The sequence below is a fragment of the Heptranchias perlo genome, chromosome 2 (genome assembly GCF_035084215.1).
Source record: "Heptranchias perlo isolate sHepPer1 chromosome 2, sHepPer1.hap1, whole genome shotgun sequence".
Taxonomy (NCBI): Eukaryota; Metazoa; Chordata; class Chondrichthyes; order Hexanchiformes; family Hexanchidae; genus Heptranchias; species Heptranchias perlo.
Window position 1 is genome coordinate 78,275,156 of NC_090326.1, and position 15,730 is coordinate 78,290,885.

The 15,730-nt window shown below is 43.5% G+C and overlaps 1 protein-coding gene across 1 annotated transcript in view; it reads right to left on the bottom strand.

Annotated features, from left to right (window-relative positions):
• LOC137333814 (serine/threonine-protein kinase 31-like) overlaps positions 1 to 15,730 on the bottom strand; it is a 105,541-nt gene that overhangs the window by 49,489 nt on the left and 40,322 nt on the right. Inside the window, exons 7-8 of the mRNA XM_067998174.1 lie at positions 15,222 to 15,607; positions 14,101 to 14,278 (exon numbers count right to left, since the gene is read on the bottom strand). Coding sequence (XP_067854275.1) covers positions 14,101 to 14,278; positions 15,222 to 15,607 — 564 coding nt within the window. The remainder of the gene's footprint in view (positions 1 to 14,100; positions 14,279 to 15,221; positions 15,608 to 15,730) is intronic.

Sequence of the window (15,730 nt, forward strand, 5' to 3'; positions counted from 1 at the left end):
AAAACGGTTTTCTTCATGTCGCCTTTGATTCTTTTGCCAATCACCATAAATCTGTGTCCTCTGGATCTCGACCCTTCTGCCAATGGGAACGGTTTCTCTTTATTTACTTTATCTAAACCCTTCATGATTTTGAACATTTCTATCAAATCTCTTCTTAACCTTCTCTGTTCCAAGGAGAACAACCCCAGCTTCTCCAGTCTATCCATGTAACTGAAGTCCCTCATCCCTGGAACCATTCTAGTAAATTTTTTCTGTACCCTCTCTAAGGCCTTCACATCCTTCCTAAAGTGTGGTGCTCAGAATTGGACATAATACTCCAGTTGTGGGCGAACCAGTGTTTTATAAAGGTTAAACATAACTTCCTTGCTTTTGTATTCTATGCCTCTATTTATAAAACCCAGGACCCCGTATGCTTTTTTAACCGCTTTCTCAACCTGTCCTGTCACCTTCAAAGATTTGTGCTCGTATACCCCCAGGTCTCTTTGTTCCTGCACCCCCTTTAGAGTTGTACCATTTAGTTTATATTGCCTCTCCTCATTCTTCCTGCCAAAATGTAACACTTTGCACTTCTCTGCGTTAATTTAATCTGTCATGTGTCTGCTCATTCCACCAGCCTGTCCATGTCCTCTTGAAGTCTATCACTATCCTCCTCACTGTTCAGTACACTTCCAAGTTTTGTATCATCTGCAAATTTTGAAATGTGCCCTGTACACCCAAGTCCAAGTCATTAATATATATCAAAAGAAGCAGTGATCCTAGTATTGACCCCTAAGGAACACCACTGTATACCTTCCTCCAGCCCAAAACGCCACCACTCTCTGTTTCCTGTCACTTAACCAATTTCATATCCATGCTGCCACTGCCCTTTTATTCCATGGGCTTCAATTTTGCTAACAAGCCTATTATGTGGCACTTTATCGAACGCATTTTGAAAGTCCATATACACATCAACCGTAATGCCCTCATCAACCCTCTGTTACCTCATCAAAAAACTCAACCAAGTTAATTAAACACAATTGCCTTTAACAGATCCGTGCTGGCTTTCCTTTATTAATCCACACTTGTCCAAGTGACTATTAATTTTGTCACGGATTATCATTTCTAAAAGCTTCCCCACAACCGAGGTTAAACTGACTGGCCTGTAGCTGCAATCTTTATCCTAACACCCTTTTTTGAACAAGGGTGCAACATTTGCAATTCTCCAGTCCTCTGGCACCACCCCCATATCTAAGGAGGATTGGAAGAATATGGCCAGCATCTCTGCAATTGCCACCAGTCTATTCTCATACTCTCCCTTTGCCCCACTTATTTCCTTTTTCACTTCTCCTCTGTACTTTCTATATTCAGCCTGATTCTCACTTGTATTTTCAACCTGAGATCTGTCATACACCCACTTTGTCTGCTTCATCTTACACTCTATCCCCTTTGTCATCCAGGGAGCTCAGGCTTTGGTTGCCCTACCTTTTCACCTCGTGGGAATGTACCTAGACTGTACCTGAACCATCTCCTCTTTAAAGTTCGCCCATTGTTCAATTACAGTTTTACCTGCCAATCTTTGATACGAATTTACCCGGGCCACATCTGTTCTCAACCCACTGAAATTGGTCCTCCTCCAATTGAGTATTTTTACTCTAGATTGCTCCTAGTCCTTTTCTATAACTAATATAAACCTTATGATACAATGATCACGGTTCCCTAAATGTTGAATTGAGAACTAGGAAAGGATATAAGACTATCGTGGGAGTTGTGTATAGGAACCCTGGCAGCAGCTCTGAAGTGCTAGATTGTATAAATGCAGAGATTAGACAAGCGTGTAAGAAAGGCATAGTGGTCTTATTGGGTGACTTTAACCTTCACATAGATTGGGAAAAGCAGACTAGCAACTGTCAGAAAGGTAGTGAATTTCTTGTGTGTGTCCGGGATAGTTTTCTACAGCAGTATGTCCTAGAGGCAACAAGGGGGCAAGCCATACTAGATTTAGTACTGAGTAATGAACCAGATTTAGTTAACAGCTTAACTGTGTGTGAACATCTATCAAATAGCGATCATAACATGATCGAGTTCAAGGTAGTGTTTGAAAGGGAAAAAAGTGAATCAGCTGCTAAGATTCTAGACTTGGGCAAGGCCGACTTCAATGGGATGAGACAGAGACTGTCCACAGTAAACTGGGCACATCTGTTAATGGGTAAAACGACTGATGATCAGTGGGAAATATTTAAAGAAACATTTAACGTGATACAGAACCGGTTTATACCCTTGAAGGGCAAGAATTCTAGGTGTCCATGGCTGGTTTTTTTTGGCAAGTAAAGAGGTAAGGGGCAGTATAAGACATAAGGAAAGGGCATACAAAAAGGCAAAAAATGGCACAGATCCTGGTGAATGGGAAAGATACAAAGATCAACAAAGGGTCACAAAACAGATAGTGAGAGCTACAAAGAGTATGGAAAAAAAACTTGCAAGGGATATCAAAACCAATACGAAGAACTTTTATATTAGGAAAAAGAGGGTGGTCAGGCGCAGTGTTCGCCCCTTAAAAACTGAAAGTGGGGATATTGTCATTGACAATGGGGAAATGATGGAGAGGTTGAGTAATTACTTTGCGTCAGCATTTCCAGCAGAAAAAGAGGATAGCATGCCGGAAATCCCAAGAAAACTAACATTGAATCGGGGACAGGGACTCGATAAAATTAACATAAGTAAAACAAAAGTAATGAAGAAAACAATAGCACTAAAAAGTGACAAATCCCCAGGACCAGATGGTTTCCATCCCAAGGTTTTAAAGGAAGTAGGTGAGCACATTGCAGATGCCCTAACTATAATCTTTCAAAGTTCTCTAGATTCAGGAACTGTCCCTCTAAATTGGAAAATTGCACATGTCACTCTGCTTTTTAAGAGAGAGAGGGAAATCAGGAAATTATAGACCAGTTAGCCCAACATCTGTTGTGGGGAAAATGCTGGAGTCTATAATTAAGGACAGAGTGACTGAACACCTCGAGAATTTTCAGTTAATCAGAGAGGGCCAGCATGGATTTGTGAAAGGTAGGTCGTGCCTGACAAACTTGATTGAATTTTTTGAAGAGGTGACTAAAGTAGTGGACAGGGGAATGTCAATGGATGTTATTTATATGGACTTCCAGAAGGCATTTGATAAAGTCCCACATAAGAGATTATTAGCTAAGATAGAAGCCCATGGAATTGAGGGAAACGTAGACTTAGTTAGGAAGTTGGCTGAGCGAAAGGCAACAGAGAATAGGGATAATGGGTAGGTACTCACATTGGAAGGATGTGACTTGTGGAGTCCCGCAGGGATCTGTTTTGGGGCCTCAATTAATCACAATATTTATTAACGACTTAGATGAAGGCATAGAAAGTCTCATATCTAAGTTTGCCAATGACACAAAGATTGGTGGCATTGTAAGCAGTGTAGATGAAAACATAAAATACAAAGCGATATTGATAGATTAGGTGAATGGGCAAAACTGTGGCAAATGGAATTCAATGTAGACAAACGTGAGGTCATCCACTTAGGACCAAAAAAAGATAGAACAGGGTACTTTCTAAATGGTAAAAAGTTAAAAAGTTAAAAACAGTGGATGTCCAAAGGGACCTAGGGGTTCAGGTACAAAGATCATTGAAGTGTCATGAACAGGTGCAGAAAATAATCAACAAGGCTAATGGAATGCTGGCCTTTATATCTAGAGGACTAGAGTACAAGGGTGCAGAAGTTATGCTGCAGCAATACAAAACCCTGGTTAGACCGCGCCTGGAGTACTGTGAGCAGTTCTGGGCACCGCACCTTCGGAAGGACATATTGGCCTTGGAGGGAGTGCAGCATAGGTTTACTAGAATGATACCTGGACTTCAAGGATTAAGTTACGAGGAGATATTACACAAATTGGGGTTGTGTTCTCTGGAGTTTCGAAGGTTAAGGGGTGATCTGATCGAAGTTTATAAGATATTAAGGGGAACAGATAGGGTGGATAGAGAAAAACTATTTCTGCTGGTTGGGGATTTTAGGAGTAGGGGGCACAGTCTAAAAATTAGAGCCAGACCTTTCAGGAGTGAGATTAGAAAACACTTCTACACACAAAGGGTGGTAGAAGTTTGGAACTCTCTTCCGCAAATGGCAATTGATGCTAGCTCAATTGCTAATTTTAAATCTGAGATTGATAGCTTTTTGCCAACCAAAGGTATTAAGGGATATGGGCCAAGGGCAGGTATATGGAGTTAGATCACAGACCAGCCATGATCTTATCAAATGGCGGAGCGGATTTGAGGGGCTGAATGGACTACTCCTGTTCCTATGTTCCCCCACTGACACTTGCTCCACTTGACCCAATTCATTCTCCAGATCCAGATCCAGCAATGCCTCCTTCCTCATTGGGCCGGAAACATACCGATCAAGAAAGTTCTCCTGAACACACTTAAGAAATTCCTCCCCCTCTTTGCCCTTTACACTATTACTATCCCAGTCGATATTAGGATAGTCGATGTTCCCCATTATCACTAGTATAGGGTTCTTGCACCTCCCTGTAATTTCCCCGCAAGTTGAAGGCATTTCAAACACAGAAAATGCTACTGAATAGATAAATCTAATCATTTTCTTGTAATTATGTCTCATTATAACTCTTCTTACTGTAGTAAATCAGCTTACTAGTGGAAATCAACATGGTGGCCAAAAGGATATTCAAAAATGTTTGAAGCGATTTCATTGGTTCCTCTTGTCCTTTCTTCTATTGGTACATTGTGATGATGGTTGATGTTTGATTCATTGTTTTCATAAATCGTCAGTGATTCCATATTTGTAGTTGCATTCTTCAGTGGCACAATTGCTTACCATCTGATGTGGTGGGAAGTGCAGCTGAAAGGTTTTTTTCAAATAATACAAGACTGTTTCCTAACTCAACATGTCAAAGAGGAAACCAGGGGTGATCATATAACAGGTCTAGTGTTCATTTGCGAGCCAAACTTGGTATCAGACCTCCATGTGGGAGAACACCTGGGAAACAGTGACTGTTATATTAGTAGGTTTCAATTGGCTGGTAGAACCAAAGGCACCGAAAATCTACAATTAATTCCAGATTTCAGAAGGGCTAACTTTAATAAAACAGAGGATTTGCAGCAGGTCAACTGGTCAGCCCTACTGGGTGAGGATGCAACTGAAGCTGAGTATAAATGACATGCTTTTAACAGCGAATTAAAATGCATAGAAGCCATGTACGTCCCCAAAGTCACTGTAAGAAGAAACCAAGGTGTCTGACTGGTCATGTAAAAAGACAAATAGGACGTAACCAAAAATGTTCCCATAAATTGAAAGTACATAATAACCAGAAAAACAAAGACAAGTACTGTGAACAGTTGAAGAAAACTACGGCTGTTATAAGATCAGCTAAAAGGTTAATGTAAAAGAGGATAGTGGACAACTGTGATAGTAATGGGAATGTGAAAGAGTCAGAGGAGCATCAAAGACTGTCTTGGGCCATTGAAAGATGCTCAAGGACAGATTACAATGACTCTCAGGGCATGGCAGAGATACTAAACAAGTACTTTGCATCGGTCTTTATTTTTGAAGACAGTATTAAGTGGTGCTGAAAAATTGTTCATATTAAAATAGATGAGGATAAAAAACCTTAAAATAGATCAGGCTGTCGGCCCAGATGATATAGGCCTGAGGGTTGTTAATGAAATGGGACAGGTGCTATACGAGTGCTTTGCTATATCCTGACTAGGGGACTGTTCCTTCAGACTGGAAGGATACGAACTTAGCTCCAATTTTTAAAAAGGGTGCTAAGGCAGAACTGGGTAACTGGAGGTCCATTAGATTGACTTCAGTAATAGGCAAGATGCTTGAAGGTATCATTAGACATCCACTACATGACCACTGAGATAGAGAAGGCTTTATCAGGGACACCCATTACGGCTTCCAGAAAAGAAGATTATGCCTTACGAATTTGATTCAATTTTAGAGGAAGTCACCAGCTTAACGGATGAAGGTAACCCGGTAGATGTTGTCTACCTGGACTTAAGAAAGCTTTTGATAAGGTAACTCACAAGAGGCTTCTCTACAACATAGAATCCTGTGGAATTAATGGCAATCTGTTGTGGTGGATTGAGAATTGGCTGAATGCTCATAGGCAGAAAATCGTTGTCAACGGATTTAGGTCTGCTTGGAGACCAGTTACCTGTGGTATCCCACAGGATCGGTGTTACGACTGTTGCTATTTACTATATTTATTAATGATCTAGATGTAGGTATTCGGCGAATTATACGCAAATTTTCGGATGATATGTGGAACAATTATTTCAACTGGACAAGTCGGGGAGAACCATGGGTCACAATTACAAGTTATGTAACGGCAGAACTAGGTTGGATGTTCGACGGTTTTTCTTTTCCCAGATAGTAATGGACCTATGGAACAGCTTGCCGGCTCGTGTGGTGAACACTGATTCGCGGTATTCCCAAGCAGGACCGAGACCGATGTCCTCGCGGGGGTGTTTGCTAGTGCTGTTGGGTAGCGTTTAAACTAGAATGGCAGGGGGATGCGAACCTGAGCAGGGAGACAGAGGAGGGGGAAACAAGGATAGAAACAAAAGACAGAAAGGAACGAAGCAATAGTGGAAGGCAGAGAAAACAAGGGCGAGAAATAAATAGGGCCATAGTGCAAATAAAACTAAGATGACTAGCAATCTTAAAAAAAGTCTAAAGGCATTGTGTCTTAATGCGCAGAGCATTCGCAATAAGGTAGATGAATTAACAGCGCAGATAGATATTAATGGTTATGATATAGTTGCGATTACGGAGACATGGCTGCAGGGTGACCAAGGATGGGAACTGAACATCCAGGGGTATTCAATATTTAGGAAGGACACGCAAAAAGGGAAAGGAGGTGGGGTAGCATTGTTAGTAAATGAGGAAATCAATGCAATAGTAAGGAAGGATATTGGCTCAGAAAATCACGATGTGGAATCTGTATGGGTGGAACTAAGAAACACCAAAGGGCAGAAAACGTTGGTGGGGGTTGTCTATAGGCCCCCAAACAGTAGTGGAGATGTAAGGGAGGGCATTAAACAGGAAATTAGAGATGCAAGAAGGGTACAACTATAATCATGGGTGACTTTAATCTACATATAGATTGGTCAAATCAAATTAGCAATAATATTGTGGGGGAGGAAATCCTCGAGTGTGTACGTGATGGTTTTCTAGACCAATACGTGGAGGAACCAACTAGAGAACAGGCGATCCTAGACTGGGTATTGTGCAATAAGAAAGGATTAATTAACAATCTTGTTGTGAGGGGTCCCTTAGGGAAGAGCGATCATAACATGATAGAATTCCTCATTAAGATGGAGAGTGAAGTAGTTGAATCCAAAACTAGGGTCCTGAATCTAAATAAAGGAAATTACGAAAGTATGAGGTGCGAGTTGGCTATGATAGATTGGGGAACTTTACTAAAAGGGATGACGGTGGATAGGCAATGGCTAATATTTAAAGAAGGTATGCAGGAATTACAACAATTATTCATTCCTGTCTAGCGCAAAAATAAAACAGGTAAGGTGGCTCAACCGTGGCTTACAAAAGAAATTAGGGATAGTATTAGATCCAAAGAGGAGACATATAAAATTGCCAGAAAAAGCTGCAAGCCTGAGGACTGGGAGCAGTTCAGAACTCAGCAAAGGAGAACAAAGAGATTGATTTGAGAGGGGAAAAATAAAGAATGAGAGTAAACGAGCAGGGAACATAAAAACTGACTGTAAATGCTTCTATAAATATGTCAAGAGAAAAAGATTAGTGAAGACAAATGTAGGTCCCTTACAGTCAGAAATGGGGGAAATTATAATGGGGAACAAAGAAATGGTAGAACAATTAAACACATACTTTGGTTCTGTCTTCACAAAGGAGGATACAAATAACCTACCTGAAATGTTAGGGAACCAAGGGTCTAGTGAGAGGGAGGAACTGAAGGAAACCAGTATTAGTAAGAAATTAGTGCTAGGGAAATTAATGGGGCAAAAGGCTGACAAATCCCCAGGGCCTGATAATCTACATCCCAGAGTACGAAAGGAAGTGACCCTGGAAATAGTGGATGCATTGGTGATCATCTTCCAAAATTCTATAGACTCTGGAACAGTTCCTACAGATTGGAGGGTGGCAAATGTAACCCCACTATTTAAAAAAGGAGGGAGAGAAAAAACAGGGAATTACAGGCCAGTTAGCCTAACATCAGTAGTGGGGGAAAATGCTAGAGTCTATTATAAAAGATGTGATAACAGAACACTTGGAAGGCATTAACAGGATTGGACAAAGTCAGCATGGGTTTATGAAAGGGAAATCATGCTTAACAAATCTACTGGAGTTTTTTGAGGATGTAACTAGTAGAATCGACAGGGGAGAACCAGTGGATGTGGTGTATTTGGATTTTGATAAGGTCCCACACAAGAGGTTAGTGTACAAAATTAAAGCACATGGGATTGGGGGGAATATACTGGCATGGATTGAGAATTGGTTGACAGACAGGGAACATAGAGTAGGAATAAACAGGTCTTTTTCCGGGTGGCAGACAGTGACTAGTGGGGTACCGCAGGGATCAGTGCTTGGGCCCCAGCTATTCACAATAAATATCAATGATTTGGATGAGAGAACTAAATGTAACATTTCCAAATTTGTAGATGACACAAAGCTGGGGTGGAATGTGAGCTGTGAGGAGGATGCAAAGAGGCTCCAATGTGATTTAGACAAGTTGGGTGAGTGGTGCAGCAAGCAGTTAGCAAGGCGAATGGTATGTAGGCCTTCATTGCAAGAGGATTTGAGTACAGGGATGTCTTACTGCAGTTATACAGGGCCTTGGTGAGACCGCATCTGGAGTATTATGTGCAGTTTTGGTCTCCTTATCTGAGGAAGGATGTCCTTGCCATGGAGGGAGTGCAACGAAGGTTTACCAGACTGATTCCTGGAATGGCAGGACTGACGTATGAGGAGAGATTGGGTCAACTGGGCCTACATTCACTAGAGTTTAGAGGAATGAGAGGTGATCTCATCGAAACATGTAAAATTCTAACAGGACTAGACAGACTAGATGCAGGGAGGATGTTCCCGATGGCTGGGGAGTCCAGAACCAGGGGTCACGGTTTCAGGATAAGGGGCATGCCATTTAGAACAGAGATGAGGAGAAATTTCTTCAGTCAGAGGGTGGTGAACCTGTGGAATTCTCTACCACAGAAGGCAGTGGAGGCCAAGTCATTAGATGTATTCAAGAAGGAGATAGATATATTTCTTAATGCTAAAAGGATCAAGGGATATGAGGGAAAAGCAGGAACAGGGTACTGAGTTAAGACGATCAGCCATGATCATTTTGAATGGCCTGAAGGGCCAAATGGCCTACTCCTGCTCCTGCTCCTATTTTCTATGTTTCTATGTATTCCTTCAAGGGTGAGTCATTCAATGTTGATGGTGTAGTCCCCTCCATATTTGAGTGTCAAAAAAGCAGATTAGGTGATCACGTTCCTGAATATCTCCCATCTGCAAACATGATCCTGACCTCCCTGTGGTTTGTCACTTTAACTCATCACATTCCTACTCTGAACTTTTAGTGTTTGACCTCCTACATTGTTCTGACCAAGTCAGGAACTGTATTGCATCCTCCTGGATACTTTACAGCCCTCTGGTGTGAACATTAACTGAAGCAACTTCAGGGGGTAAATTTTAACCCCGAAGAATGGGTGGGTTGGGGGCGGGGGGGGGGGGCGAGGGGCAGTGAAAATTATAGAATTTGGGAGCAGGAAAGAATCCCGGCTCCAACCCGCCGACTTCCGTGTTTGACCCAGACGCATCCGAGTGCACGCTCGCTTCTGGAACCCGAAAGTCCCGCCAGCACTTAAAGACGGCAGGCCAATATTTAAAGGTACAATTAAGGTAGCTGAAGTCATTAAGGGCATTAAATTTTAGTGTATTGAGGCAGACAAACGATTTTAACTCTACCTGAATGTGTCTCCCGTGGCCTCCGAAAGACGCCATGGAAACGGAGGTGAGTTGCAGCCGTCAGCCATTTGGACCTTTAAATCAGTGACTGACACGTGAAGAAAAGGTGAGTTTTTGCAGCAGGGCAGTCAGTTCTCTCAGACAAACCTTTGGCTGTGAGTTCTGTGTGTTTAGACTGAGATTTCTTTGTTCACACTCAGAATTCTTGTGATCACACATATTAACCTACATTTTGGACCTCCTCAAACTGACACCATCAGGATGGGTTGGGGGGGGGGGGGGGCGGCGCAATGGATTTATTCAGCAGTACATCCGAGGAGGAGGCACATCACCATCTGCGGCAGGCACAGCGTGCAGTTCTGGGAGTTGCAGCTCCACAAGGCAGAGGTGCGCCACAGTGACCTACAGAAGAGCAGAGAGGGGACGAGGTTGCAGGAGGCACTACCCACGTGAGGGGGTCCACAGGCAGAGGCTGAGCTTCCTGGACCTCCCTGAGGAGCAGTGCCTACACAGGCTCAGATTGAGTCGCCAGGTGGTCGCAGACATCTGCACGTTCCTTCATGCAGAGGTGCTCCCAGATGGGCCTGGTGGCCACGCACTGCCCGTCGCAGTTAAAGTCACCACTGCCCTCAATTTCTTTGCCTCCAGATCCTTCCAGGGCGCCACCAGTGACATCACCAGGATCTCTCAGTCGTCTGCACATAATTGTATATGACCGGTCACGGATGGCTTGTTTGCCAGGCCATCCGACTACATCAACTTCCCCATCGACGATATCAGCCAGACTGAGAGGGCAGTGGATATCAACTCTCTGGCTGGTTTCTCACAGGTACAGGGCGCAATTGATTGGACACATGTAGCAATCCGAGCACCTCTACATGAACCAGGACAGTTCATCACTCCATCAGTGCGCAGCTGGTTTGCAACCACCGGAAGAGGTTTCTGCAGGTGTGTGCTAAATTCCCTGGCAGCTGCCATAATTCCTTTGTTCTGCACAAATCCAACATCCCGGCCCTCTTCCATGCACAAAGCAGATTTATGGGCTGGCTCCTTGGAGACAAGGGATATCTCATAAGGAGATCTGCAAAGTGAAGATAGTCAAGTACTCAAACCACCTGGAACGAGCACCACCAACACCAGCAACCCCCCACCTCCACGTTGCACAAAACCGTCCTATAACCACACACACCCATTGTAAACGCACCCAATGGGTGGCATGAAGTCTCTGGTTCATAATGAAGCGCATGAAAGGGCACTCTCACAAAAGGGACTCAAGAATGGACAAGACGTGGCAGTGATGGAGAGAATTATAACATTTAATGTGCATTTAACAAAAAACAAATATAAATGAAAAATATGACACTCTGTCATACCCTTGGTGATTACTAAACCTTAGATTTCCTCTTCCTCCCGCTTCTACATGGTGCATCCCATGGCTGCAGCAGAGGCAGTGGCAGGTTGCTCAGATTCATATCCTGACTGCTTAGATGCTTTCAGCCTATGACCTCTGGGTTTTGGAGCCCGTGAGGTCCCCCCGAAAGACTGTTCCACCTGCACCTGTGCAGGGGCAGACTCGGCCATCGGGCGAGGAGGCAGCATTGTGGGTACCGGTTTGGGGGGGTGGTGGGGGGTGGGGGGCACCAGGTGAGACGTGGGGGTGCTTTGAGTGGAGTCCCCACTTCCACATCCCGTTTCGCCATTGTCCCTCTCCTGGGCCAGGGCCACATCACTCCTACCTCTCTGCTGGACAACAGCTTGGAGGACATTGCGATGCCAATGCTAATGTTTCTGACTGCCTGTTTAAGGTGGCAGAACGTTGTTCACCCTGAGACCGTACGGCCGTTGCCAGGGCCTGAATGGACTCATTTGTGAGCCGTGCATGAAGCGCAATGAAAACTGCCATTCCCTCCATCGCAGACATCCCCACACTTACCTGCGCCACCAGTCCACTTAAGCTGGAGGTGGACTCCTCCATCCTTTGCGTCAATGTGGAGACTGAGCGTGGCAAGTCTTCCAGTACGTCACAAAAGTGCGTTTGTACCTCTATCATTCTCCTTTTCAAGGATGGCCCCCGGGGTTCAGTATCCGTGCCCTGCTGAGCAGAGCTTGGAGAGGAGTGCGCCCAATGATGCAAACTTGCCACAGCTGCCCCTGCCACCAGTGTCTGCTCGTACTCACTTGTGAGTGGTGAATCACCAGGTGACAACCCAACTATCTCTCTAATAGGACCCACCAAGGTGTGAGTATCTGCACTGGTGCACGGCTCCCTAAGATATGACAGTGTGCCCTTAGAGACATGGAGCTCCTCTCCACGTCAACACTCCTTGAAGGCCCTGGAAGAGCACATACAGCAATATTAAGAATCATCGCAGAAGTAATGTTGCAATGAGCATGCTGAGGTGTGCAACAGGTCAATCATTGATAACATCAATCCATGTTGTGTGTGTGGGATGTTAAAGTTCTGTCACAAGATGTTTGCAGGGTGCCAGTCTCAGCATCCACGACAGCCAGGCACTCTATCGTTCGGCTGATGTCCAAGGCCGCCTCCTCCGCCTCTTTAAGGACCACTATCCCTGCCGGCCCCCCTCCAGTCCAACTCCTCTCCCTTGCATTTTGCGCTCTCTTCTCCTACAAGGGGAGAAAGTCCAGACTTGCAAGTGAGTAAGGGTGATGTGGTTATCCGACGGATGCATTGCTCTGGGTCAGGATGACAATGAAGCAGATGCATCAGAGGTGACTATCAGACAGATTGATCACATTGCATCAGGACTGGAGTGGTAGAGGTAGGTGCACAAATAGGGTGGTGAAAATGTGCACGGAAAGTGAAGGTAACTTGACCCTGAGCCTTAAGTGTGTGCGAGGAGTGATGTGATGGAGATGGAGAAGGTTTTGCAGGGCAGAGTTTGAGGTGCGGGCTAATGTGCGCCACAGAATGCAGGTGAATCACTAACTGTACTCACTTTTCCTGACCTGATTAGGTCATTGAAGTGCTTCCTGCACTGCATCCACATCCAGGCGACGGTGGTGCTGCTGCTCACCACCTCTACCACGTCAAGCCAGGCCTTCTTGGTGGCAGAGGCAGGGCGTTTCCTTTTGTCAGCCGGGTACAACGTTCCCCTCCTGCTCCTCACACTGGCTAACAACAATTCCAGCGAAAAGTTACTGAACCGGGGTGCTAGCCTCCTCCTCTGCTGCTCCATCTCCTTAAATTGCTCCTTTCTCCCTCTAAACCAATGGCTCTTTAAACAATCCATGTCCCAGCACGTCGTTCGGGTGTGCAATGCGCCCGCTGCACAGCCTGCAGATGTAAAACCCGGAAGCCACATTAAGGGCTTTCAATTAGGTCGTGATCGCTCGAGAAAAGGCATGAAAAATTTTTAGGGGCTTCCCACGCGAGACTGACCCTCCCCCCACCATCGCTGAGATTCTGCCGGTAATGTTAAAATTTACCCCCAGATGTCAGCCATTTCCCAGACAGTTTCTTTCATCACCAATCTACTTTTCTCCCTTTTATTTGGGAGCTTTTGTCTTTCTAACACCTTTTCACCGCTTAACTGAGTTATCTAGCACTTTTAAACTTTCCCACTTTAAAAAAAATCCATTCAAAGGCTTATTTCTTTGCATTAGTACTTTGCATATCTGAATTTCATTTGTTATTTTCCCCTGCCTTCTGTTTTGCTCAATCCTATTAAAAGGCTCTCCTGCCTTCCTTTTTCAGTTCTAACAATCTCCACTGGAAATATTAACCCGTCTTTTCTCTTCTCGGATGCTGATGGACCTGCTATGCATATCTAGCAGTTTCTGTTTTTACTTTCCACCATTGATAGTCTTTTCCTTTTCATCAGAAACATACATTAGGTTAGTTCATTGTCACACATCTTTAAAATCATATGGAAACAGCTAACACCAGAAGTAAAATGCTGGTATTTCATTTTTATATTCCTTTGGCTACATGAAACCTGAACCTCTGAAGAGCAGAACCTCCAGTATAGTTTTAGAACTAGCTTCAAAACTTAAAGACCTATAATGGAAACCGTTTTAGAAACAAACAAAAATGGAAATTTTTAGAACAAAATTAAGGAAGTCTCAAAGTAAGTGATCACATCTATTTAACAATAGCATACCTTCAATTCAAGTTGCTGCTGCTTAAGCTGCCCTTCCAGTAAATGGCAATTTTGGAGATAAGTGCTGTTTTTTGCTCTCAACTTTTCATTTTGATCTTCCAGTAATCTTTGGTCATGCTGCATCTTGATCATGTTGAGCTTCTGTCCTGAACTACATTGAGCTAATGTTTTTCTTTCCCTGAAAAGAGCAATTTAATATAGTTACTGGAATATATGTTAGGTTTCTAGGAACATAGGAACAGGAGTAGGCCATTCAGCCCCTCGTGCCTGCTCCGCCATTTGATAAGATCATGGCTGATCTGTGATCTATCTCCATATACCCGCCTTTGGCCCATATCCCTTAATACCTTTGATTGCCAAAAAGCTGTCTATCTCAGATTTAAATTTAGCAATTGAGCTATTATCAACTGCCGTTTGCGGAAGAGAGTTCCAAACTTCTACCACCCTCTGTGCAGTATCCATTAATTCCTTATGCTTTAAAATTTCTAACTTTGACGTAATTTGCTTAAACACAGCAGCATAAAAAACAGGCACTTTTGCTACCAAACATTTTTTTCACATTTCCAAAAAATGGAGAAACTTGCCTAACTCTTTTTGGAGCAGCAACGGTACTGATTAAAGGAGTAGATCTGCTGCCACCTTTTATGCAGAAAGGACCATGAACCTCAAAAGTTCTTGGAACTTGACAGGACCCAGCGCTCCTCCCACTCTAAGCAATGGATTATGCATTAGTTGGTGGAACTGCCCTGTTACCAACTTGTGGAATGGGGAAAGAAAGATGAAAATTTCCAGTATTTTAGTTACTCTCACTTCTAACTATTAGATTGTTATTTTGAGCTCCCTAAATAGTGAGTCATTTGCTAGGGTCACCCAATTAATAGATCAAGCCCATCAATAAAAGGCTACATGATCATAATTTTTCCAGTCCTAGGTGTCGACCCAGAATAAATCAGTAATTTAGAAATTCTGTAACATCTGAGTATATGACACTGTCTGCTTAGCACTATTGAATAATTTTATCTCAAATGCAATTGCTGGTAATAACAGTGTAAATAAAACCAACTTAATTGCCATTTCAAAAGCAGAATATCTTGCACTTACAAAGAATATCCGGTACTTACAATGCATGTACAAGAGCATTTTCCCCATCCATCTTTAGATCTCTGGTTTTTTGTTCCACAGTGTCTACTCGTCCCTTTGGTTTGTTTCCCAGCTGACCATTTCTTGAATCCAGCATATTCTTTACTCTCTGTGAACCACTGCTGAGTCCCTGAAACCCCTCTACATTTCTGCCAGAAATCATTGGGGCTGTATTACTCTTTATTCCTTTGTAGTTGTGGACAGAGGCTGCATTGCACTTTTCAGCAAACCCTTTTTCAGCAACCTCTTGGCCAATATCGAGAGCATCACTTTCTGCATCAACAAGAAAGGCTCCATCCTGAGCTGTCTCTCTGTGACTGATCCGGATTATTTTGTCATTTATCAAACTGGCCAGAAATCTTCTTCCCTGAAGAAAGGGCGAAGAAAATGGCATTAGAACAATTAAAAAAGGTCTAACTATCCTTTGCTGTATGTCCAGTAACTAAGGAACTCATATGCAATGTTTTATCAGATTGAGGCTCGAAAGATA